Source organism: Arachis hypogaea, chromosome 20 (assembly GCF_003086295.3).
Source record: "Arachis hypogaea cultivar Tifrunner chromosome 20, arahy.Tifrunner.gnm2.J5K5, whole genome shotgun sequence".
NCBI lineage: Eukaryota > Viridiplantae > Streptophyta > Magnoliopsida > Fabales > Fabaceae > Arachis > Arachis hypogaea.
The window spans coordinates 111,625,492-111,635,908 of NC_092055.1; the positions used below are offsets into that span (position 1 = coordinate 111,625,492).

General features: G+C 33.5%; 2 protein-coding genes across 2 annotated transcripts; one reads left to right on the forward strand and one right to left on the reverse strand.

The window, feature by feature from the left end:
• Positions 1-4,477: 4,477 nt before the first annotated feature.
• On the forward strand, positions 4,478-6,621 carry LOC112785191 (serine/threonine-protein kinase ATG1t). Its single transcript, XM_025828642.3, has 8 exons — positions 4,478-4,982; positions 5,146-5,263; positions 5,368-5,426; positions 5,618-5,682; positions 5,787-5,880; positions 5,963-6,043; positions 6,119-6,230; positions 6,319-6,621. Exons 1-8 carry the CDS (start codon positions 4,731-4,733, stop codon positions 6,384-6,386), a joined length of 849 nt encoding a protein of 282 aa, XP_025684427.1. The 5' UTR covers positions 4,478-4,730; the 3' UTR covers positions 6,387-6,621.
• A 180-nt stretch (positions 6,622-6,801) lies between these two features.
• LOC112785190 (uncharacterized) lies at positions 6,802-10,043 on the reverse strand. The gene is made up of 7 exons (XM_025828641.3): positions 9,758-10,043; positions 9,066-9,668; positions 8,545-8,726; positions 8,095-8,333; positions 7,781-7,980; positions 7,478-7,603; positions 6,802-7,385 (listed from the first exon to the last, which is right to left on the reverse strand). The coding sequence occupies exons 1-7, from the start codon at positions 9,911-9,913 to the stop codon at positions 7,287-7,289; spliced, it is 1,605 nt and encodes a 534-aa protein (XP_025684426.1). The 5' UTR covers positions 9,914-10,043; the 3' UTR covers positions 6,802-7,286.
• Between the last annotated feature and the right edge of the window lie 374 nt (positions 10,044-10,417).

Consider the following 10,417-nt stretch of genomic DNA (forward strand, 5'->3'; position numbering starts at 1 on the left):
CCCATCTGCTCCATAAAGGAGAACAGAGTGATGTTATTACTGGTCTGAGACTAAATAGCCGCTGTACCTCTATTTTTCATCTTTTTTTTTGCAGATGACTCCATACTTTTTAGCAAAGTAAATAGCTGGAACTTCCAAAATATTATGAATATCTTACAATTATACAGTAAAGTGAGTGGACAAGTAGTTAACCTACAAAAATTAGCAGTTTTTTTTTAGCAAGAATACCCCTGAAACAGTTCGAGCAAACTTGGCAGCATTGCTACAGGTCCCTAATGTTGGCGCCAAAGACAAGTATCTTGGATTACCAGCTACAATAAATAGATCTAAAACTGCCACATTTAGCTATATCAAGGATAAAGTTGTAAAGAACCTTCAGCACTGGAAAGCTTATTATCAATTAGTGGGAGAGAAGTATTGATTAAGGTTGTAGCAACTGCTATACTTCTATACTCAATAAGCTAACTACCTGATGTCTTACTTGATGATATTCATAAAATGATGATGCAATTTTAGTGGGGTCAAAGGAGAGATAAGAAATTGTTGTAGTGGATCAGATGCGATATTATTTTCAGGGAGAAGAAGTGGGGGGGGACTTGGTTTTAAGGACCTGTAAACTTACAACCTAGCTATGCTAGGAAAACAGGGTTGGAGACTTGCTACAAAGCCTCACTCATTGAGCTTTGAACTAAGTATTTCAAATATTCAAGCTATTATGGGAAACAACCCATCTTGGACATAGAGGACTTTACTAGAGGACAGAAAAATTTTGAAAAAAGGGCTTCTCTAAAAAGTGGGTAGAGAAGATCAAATCAATATCTATGAAGACCCGTGGATAAAAGAGTACAATTTTATTCGGAGCGACAGTCAGAATAGAAATCAAACATACATTTATAGAGTTTCACAATAAATTAATTAGAACAGACAATGGAACCAAGAATTAATACATGAATTGTTCAGCCTAGATATGTCAACAACAATTATACAGACAAAAGTCGAAGAAAGGAAAGACATGCTTACTTGGTTGAGAGAGAAGTCAGGTTGCTATTCAGTCTCTAGTGCATATAACATAACTTATCAGTTCTTCCATCTCCCAATAGAGCAATTGTCAGACCGTTGTCAAAATCTGAACCTCTATAATTCAATTTGAAACTTACAATGCCCGGCTAAATGAAGGTCTTCGTTTGGAAAGTGATGCATGATAGACTTCTGATGAATCGGCGAATTTTTCAAAGAATAGGAGTAAGGGATGCTGCTTGCCCAAGATGTCACCAAAGGAAAGAAATAATTACCCACTGTTTACTTAGCTGTCCAAAAGTTGAAGACACTTGGAGGTTGGTAGGATTCCATATAGTAACTACAATGGGTGTTGATGAGCCCATTTGAAAATGATGGACTGAAATTACAAAATCATTGGAAAGACTGCATCGGAATAAAAAGGAGGTGGCAAAAGTAGCAACTTTACTCTGTCTGATTTGGAAGAATAAAAACCAATGGATATTTGAAGGACGTCGTCTCTTACCACAATAACTCATCTCTGCTGCATGCTCTTCGGTGGAGGAATATGATTCTAAACTCTCTTCTTTCTCTTATTAATGTTGTTTATCTCTTTATAATATTGGTGGTGATAAACCCCATGTGCACTTTGTCTTTTGACTTTTCATTGATTATGTTAATGTCTTATTAGACTATTATTTTATCATAAATAAAATTTTATTTTTGTCCAAAAAAATAACAACACAAATACATATAACTTATATATAATTAAAATACAAAAAAAATACTTATTCATTGAGGATGGTCTAAATATTCATAATATATTTTTGAGGTAATGTAAAATCATGAACTATTTTTTCACTAATTTTTTTACTCACACACTCAACCTCTTTCTTCTTCTTTTCCAATCTTCTTCTTCCCTCAAACATAAACGTTGGTATTGTTATAAAGTGTACTCACCTTCAACCAAACGCAATATGTGTTATAAAGACCAAGCTCACCTCCTTCACGTACACGTGTCACACATATAAGCGTCCTTCCTGTCAATGCAAGTAACGTTTTGCTCTGATACACTGCCAAATACAGGTCACATTTGGTATGCCCCAAGATGGTCAAACTGGACATTTGATAGGGAACAAGGACGCCTTTCAATGTTTAGATGTCTTTTCCTACAAAATGCAACATCCTTTTTTCGTGTCAATCGTGGAGTACGTTTTGTATGTCTGTGTAATTGCAAGTTTACATGTGCAAAATACACCATCCACCAATATATTTAAATTATTTCATTTTTTATCAATTATTAAATTAATTTCTTATTGGAGATACTAAGGTTATATTTGTTTGAAGGGAAAATAGAAGGAAAGAAAAGAGAGAAAAAAAAAAGGGAAGGAAAATGATTATTTTTCATTGTTTGGTTGAGGAGAGAAATTAGAGAAAAAAGAAAAGGGATAAAAAAAATTGATGATTGTTGAAAAAAAAAAAGAAAAAACTTGTTTTCTCTCTATACTTCCAATATTACTCCTTCACTTTTTTTCAATATATTTTATAATACAAGAGTAAGATTGTCTTTTTATAACATTTCTTTCCTTCTTATTTTTCTTTCATCCAAACACATATAAAAAAATAAAAGTCCACTCAATTTTTTCTTTTTTTTTTTCTATTTCTTTCCTTCTAATCAAACATAGCCTAATAGAATATATTTAGAAAATTATTTCGCTTACGTTAAAATCAAATTTTTGTTTACTTACATTTATAAATACTAATATTTTTACCCGTAATAACATTATGAGAATATAAATTTTTTAAAATTACGGTTTACTTTGTTCTGATAGTATAGATTATGCATGGCATAAAAGATTTATAAAATCAAATTACTTTTACAAAAAAAAGTCGTAGGTTGACAAAAGTCTCTGACTAAGAAGACCAAGGTATCTGTACATAAAAAATTAAATAATAAGATTTTTTATTTATTATTTTTATATAAAAAACTATTTTTTTATTAATAATTAATTTTAACATTCGTTATCTAAAATTTAAAATAATTTAATGTGTATACTTGTACATTTAATTGGGTGTTAACTGTTAAGTCTGTTATATAAATAGAAATAATTAATTTTTATACTTGCTATTTAAAAATAATATTTTTTCCTGTGTATATAAAAATATAATTAGATATTAGTATAAAAAATTATACTGATAGTTATAAAATTAACTCAATTAATTTTTTTGAAGAATTGAATCTTGATTCTAACTTTTAATTATAACATTAATATTCTCTCCAAATTATATGTAATAAATATTTGAAAGAAGAGAAATGAAATTAAAGATTAGAAAGATAAGCAGTGAAAATTTAAAACTAAATAAAAAAAACTAAAAAATTTTGTAGATAATAACAATAATAATATTATTTTTTATTTAAATTATATTATTTTGTTAATTTTGTTTTTTGTAAAATAGAAAGATAGAAAAAATAGAGAATGAGAAAAAAGAGAGAGAAAAATAAAGATGAAGATAAAGATGAAGAATGAGAGTGAGAGTGAGAGTGAGAGTTTGTTAATTTTGGAAAAAAATTATTTTAATTGTAAAAAAATATCGGATGATAAAAATAGTAGAGAGAAATAGAAAATTGAAAGAGGTAGATGATAGAATTTAGGAAGGGAGTTTATTAATTTTGAAAAAAATATTTTTTTTTTCAATTTTAATAAGAGAGTGTCATGTGACACAATTGATTATTAAATTAGATAGTAATATATGATACATAATATAGGTATATTTTAATTTCAATTTTAATATTTTAATTTTAATTTTAATGCAATTAAAGAATGTCATGTTGTACATTTTGATTGTCAAATTAGTAATTAGTCATTGATATTGATAACGATATATAAAATAGATAGAGTGGTTGAAGGAATGAGAGAAATAGAGAAAGAAAAAGGAAGAATGGGAGAACTCTTTAATTTTGGAGGAAAAGATTTGATTTCAATTGTAACGAGGGAGTGACATATGACATATTTTTGTTGTAAAATTAGTAAAGAGAAGGAAAGAATTCTTTAATTTTGGAAAGAAAGATTTAATTTCAATTATAATAAAAAAGTGATATGCGATACATTTTTCTTGTAAAATTAGTAAGGAAGAGAAGAGAATTTCTTAATTTTAAAAGAAAAAATTTAATTCCAATTACAATAAAAAATGATATATAACACATTTTAATTGTAAAATTAGAAATACAATATATGATAGATAAATGATAGATTTGTAATTAGAGATTTGCAATTAAAATAAAAAAGCGAAAAGGTATTTGCAGTTGAAGTAAAAAGGCGAAAAACATTTCTAATTTAGATATAATAAAGAGATGTTATGTGGCATTTTTTTGCTGCAAAATTTTATATATATATATATATATATATATATATGAGAAATATTAGGGGACAGCAACTTTTGGGATTCATAGCCATTAAATAGTCATCAATGAGATTTTTAATGGTGTGAGATTAGTGTGAGATTTCATCCAATGACTCACTCTTCTTTGATGGTTATGCTGGCCAGAATTTGATAAAGTTGCTGGTCCTATTAAAAAATAAATTTAAATAGTAACTGTTTGATTTGGTCCGTACAATTTTTTCCACGTGAAACGGTGAAAGAGACGGATAGCAGAGAAGAGAACATTCCACACAGAACAATCGTGGATCAAATTTGTCAAAGAAGCAGCAGCAGTTCTATCACTATCAACAGGAATGGAAGAAGAAGAAGAAGAAGAGAGCGAATCGGTAAGAGTAAAGGACATCCTTCTGAAGCGGAAGATCGGAAAGGGGTCGTTCTCGGCGGTGTGGAGGGCGGAGCAAAGAGGCACCGGCGAAGAGGTGGCAGTGAAACAGGTCTTCCTCTCCAAACTCAGCCCTCGCCTTAAGTCATCGTTCCACTGCGAGCTCAATTTCTTGTCCTCCGTCAACCACCCCAACATCGTTCGCCTCCTTGATTTCTTCCAGGTGGTTCTTTTTTAATTTTAGCTTTTCTTTGAATGCCCTTTTTCTTATTTTTTAAATTTAAGTGAAATATGTTGAGAAAACCAATTCTTTGTTGCATAATTGAAGGATCATTTTATTATTATTTTATTATTTAAACTTTCGCTATTGCTGTTTTCTACTTTAGTATGATGGATGTGCGTACTTGGTGATGGAGTTCTGTGCTGGAGGGAACCTTGCTTCTTATATCCGATTCCATGGGAGAGTTCAACAACAAACTGCCAGAAGATTCATGCAGCAGCTTGGTAACTCTTTTACCTGCATTCTTTATTGAAGTATTCTTTTGGTGTTGGTGCTTGTTTTAGCCTTGCAAGTTTGCAACTAAGGAGTTTGTCTCAGTGTTTTGCAGGTTCTGGTATGAAAATATTACAAAGTCATGGTATCATTCATAGAGATTTGAAACCAGAGGTAAAGCTAAAATGAAAAATGTATGTGACATTGTTGCTACTTTGGTTTGAGATGCCTATTACTTCGATTGGTGGGATTGTGAGGGCCATTAGTATGTAGCTTGAATTGTTCATGAAAAAGATAATCTATTTGTAGCGAATATCACTTTGCTGGAAACAAATCTGTTTGCATTGATGGTGGTGTTGAATCAGAACATTTTGCTATCAAAACCCGGAGATGATGCGATTCTAAAGATTGCAGACTTTGGTCTCTCAAGGTAGTTATCAGTTTAGGGGAAATAAATATAAGTAGTTGCAATTTGTATTTTTATTTAGTTTCATGTTGTTACCCCAACTTCTTTGTCTTTCATAAAATATGAAGAACTGTACGTCCTGGCGAGTATGCGGAGACAGTCTGTGGTACGCCATTATACATGGCACCGGAAGTTCTTCAGTTCCAGAAATATGATAGCAAGGTATCACCAGCCGTCTTTGCTTTTAAGTATTAACATTGACATCTATAAATTGGGTTTAGTGAAATTTTGTTTTGTGTTATAGGCAGATATGTGGAGTATTGGGGTTATTCTTTTCGAGCTTCTAAACGGCTACCCTCCTTTTAATGGCAGAAATAATGTTCAGGTAAACATCATGACTTTAAACAGGAATAAAAAGTTTCATTCTCCAATCATGGCTGATACAAGATGCTTATTTCAGCTGTTAAAGAATATCAGATCATCTACCGGCTTGCCATTTTCTCAGATCATTCCTTTGGGATTGGATCCTGATTGTCTTGATGTTTGTTCAAAACTACTATGCTCAAATCCAGGTTATTGGCATCTCCTGTATTACTTATATTTTCCTTCTGTTCAATCAATTAACTTAGAAGAATTTAATTACTTCTCACTCCATTGCAGTGGATCGCCTATCTTTCGATGAATTTTATCAGCATAGGTTTCTACGAAGAAAAGTGATGGGAGCTTGATGGTAACCCACGATTAACTTCTTGTTCATAATTTCCACAAGATCAGCAATTCAGAACCCAACATGGCAACTTCTTTACAAGTCCAACAAGGCAACAAGAACAATATCCGACGATCACATATGTAGCCATAAGATATTAACCAAAGTCGTTACTCTAATGAAGACATCATGTGAAGATGATATTATAAACCATTAAATAGTTTAATATATTTAACTAAATATGTTTAATTGAATTATCCATCGATTCGCAATATTATCACAAAGATGTCTTCATGAAAATAGTCAACTATTAACCAATACTAAAATTCAACTGGTTCTAAACATTTAGATAGATTTTTGTAATGGTCTTTTTTTTTTAAGGCGAGGCAAAATAAGTCCACTGCGATTTACAATGTTTCTCGTTATTGGCGAAAACATGAATGAAACGCTATCTTTTTCCTCACTTTGATTACACTATAATCCATTCAACAAAACAAAGCCTAATGATACAAATTACGGAATCAGTTTAACTATATTTTAGTTGTGTTTTCCACTCAAATGATATATATGCACGAGACACAGAGACTTAGCTCTATGGTTCCTGGCTGAGGCACTGTGCAGCCTTATTCCAAATTTGACTCGCACATCATACTCTTCTGATGCAAGGTTCCCCCATCCATGTCCGATATGGCGATATGTTTTAATAGAATACATAATTTTATAAAGGATTATGTTAACACACCCCCACCCAACATTGTACATGTAAAGACAATTATTACAACACAAGCACAATATATACATCAGTGACCTGAGGATCAGAATCCAAAATAATGAATAACCACAGCAGCATCGAACGAGATGGCATTCCATGATTCTGCCTGAGGATTCTTGTACTAAGGGATGCAAAACCACATGGTCCAACTCAGCGGTCTTCCCTTTGGACAGCATTTGGATTTGACATCATGTCCATCATCATTTTCTCAGGAGAATCTTCCCAATTCGCAAATGTTTTCAAGTCAACCTACAAAGTAGCATGAAACACTGTTACATCTGTACCAAAATTGAACTTGGTGGCAACAAGTCAACAATAAAATAGGTCAAACTAGGATATACTTTTCGTCTTTGTTCATTGAAGAGTTCTTCTCTCCTTTTGTACGAGCTTTGCACTTTCTTTGCTACTTCCCCTCCAAGTCCCCAGACTTCCACTTCTGAAATCACAGCTTCAACGGCTAGGAAACCCTGGAACAATAACTAATCAACAGAAGCTCCGGAATACGAGACACAATTAACTTAAATTGGACAGCCATGAAGAATTCACAAGATGGTCATTCTCTTTTCGTTGAGAAAGACCAGAAGTTACTTTTTATGCAAGCATTACTCATTATAGGTTTACAAAATTAAGGCATAGAGATCTACTTGATCCGGAAAGAGAGAACCACTACGGTAGGTTTTGTCAATAGCATGGTGGCGAATGGTCACTTTGGAAAAATCTTCTTCAATAAATATTCTCTCATTTCCTGGAGTTCCACCAAATGCAACTCCCACTGGTTTTGGATGCGCCTGGTACACCCTACCAGTAGGATGCAAGTGGCTATAAACAAAATTCTTTTCCTTACCTGCCAACAACAGCGTTTATAATTGTTTCAGCGTTTCATCAAAACTGATCATATACCATGGAAGGGGATGGGAAAAAGGCGGAAGAAAGGAATGTTAACACCTCTATGACATACCACTGGGTGGGAATGCATGAAACACAGGGCTTATTGAATATAAACATCCAGAAGCTCCATAGAAGGTATCCTTATTTTCAAGACCTTGACTTGTCAGGGCACCTATAACCCATTTCCTATCAGTGGAACTTCCCTCACGAGCATTTCCTGAACTTGCGGCAATCAAAATTAGCAGTGGACCCTTGTAACCTTCTACATGAGACCAAAATCTATTGAGGCCTCGTCCATGAGTAGATGACCTATAACAAAGTAAGCTTTTATCAATAGTTATTTTCTTTTTCCATCTTGTATCTTTCAAAATCATGATTATGAACAAGAAGTCAATAGAAAGAAAATCACCGCAACACCAAAATGGGTGATTGGGGTTATGCTTTTTGAAAACTAAGAAGGGCCCAGAGACTAAAACACAGAACAGAAATATGAGACTGATTAAGGGTTAGCGATGCAAACCGATATAGAAGGTTTTTATCCATTCCACTTCCACTGCATAAAAATACTCTTGAAATCTCATCATTTACTGTACTTTTTTGTGTGATAGATATTGCCCACGCTCTTCCTTGGGTTAAAATATAATCACATGCTGCGGCAGATGAAATATCTCCAGTAGAGGAATTCAAATATTCCAATTGATCCTGCCATTCAGAATAGCAGCTTCTTATTTGTGCATTTTACAACACGTCAACACCTAAGAACTAGATGTAACATTTTTACCTTAAAAGGACTATTGGTAAAAAGATAGGTGCTATATTGCTACAATGGTTAACAATACAATAGCAAAAACTGTCATGTGCACACGCCAAAAATAAACTACCAAATCAACCACAATTTGTGTATAAATATATATATTATTTAATTAATTTTTAATGTGTATTTTATATTCTCTGATATATTTTGTTTAGGTGGCTGATTTAGTGGATGCTTTGCTTTTAATATTTTGAATCTTTGCCTAATTTCATGAAATCACAACTTACCCCTGCCATTTGTATTCTTGCATGAAAATACTGCCTTAAGCAATCTGGAAGACATGGCACCGTACTCATAACCCAAGTAACAAACTTCCCTGCAGGAAGTTCAACTCCCAAACTTGATACATCACAATCCCACACATTGAAGCCACCCTCAACTTTGCTACAAGATGTGATCGCTGACAACACCAAATGGCTAAGATCAGGTAACCTAACATTCCCTTTCCTTTCAGAATTTCCCAAATTTCTACAATCCCAAGACATAACCCAACACACGTAAAGAAGAAGAAGCACATCACTCGGAAGAAGGTGACCATTAATCTTGCATTCATCATCCTCAGACTCAAACACCAAATGCAGAGGCACATTCGCTTTCAAAGCCATTGCAGCAAACACTCTGAAAAGCATGTTAAGTGAAACAGACGCAGAAACCCTAGCACAGCACTTATTGAAGCCATTAACGAACTGAAGCCAATCGATTCCACCTTTGCCGGGAACGAAAAATTGATCGACGATTGAGGAACCTAAGTGATCCAACAAAACTGGAAACGAAGCCGGGACGCTGTTGCCGGAGTAGGTTCGATCTTCGCGTGCGAAACCGAAGCATTGCTGAAAAGAACGTGCTTTGCAAGTTAGAAATCAAAGGAAGAGAAAAAGAAGAGTAAGAAGTGGTGTGTGTGAGAGAGTAGTTACCGCACCGGAAGATTTTCGAAGGGGACAGCATTAGTTTGGGGATTGGAGAGGTTGGAGAAGGCTTTGTGGAGGAGAGGGAGAGTACCGGTGGAGGCTGCGACGGATTCTGCCTCCCTTTGTTCGGCGGAAACCGCGGGCTCTGTAGACTGAGACGCTCCCATCGGCAGCGTAAAAGATCAGATTTAGTTTTTAGTTTAGTTTATTGTTTTCGCCAATTGAGAATGTGGCGGTGGCACCTGATCTTGCCAAATCGAGGAAAGTACGTGGCACGTTTATATTCTAGTTGCGTATAACTATTTACTTTCTCTAAGGTTCTATAACTTAAAAGAAAACCACGACCTTCGTTGATCGGATCTGCATATTCGCGGTGTTTATTTAAATTCGATTCGAAAACGGTGAATATGGATTCGATCTGCAAGGCTATTAGATCAGATTGGATCTGCACACAAATTGGATCGAATTGCGAATTTTGTGTAGATATCCACATATCCAATCCGTATATGCGTGTATCCGCAAAAATAAAGAAATAAATAAGTAAATATTCTTTTTATGTTTTATTTCAACTAATAATTATCATATAAATTATATTATTTTAATTTGTTATTTAAGAAAAGTATGATTAATATTATTTTAAAAGTAAATATATTTAAAAAAATAAAAAATAA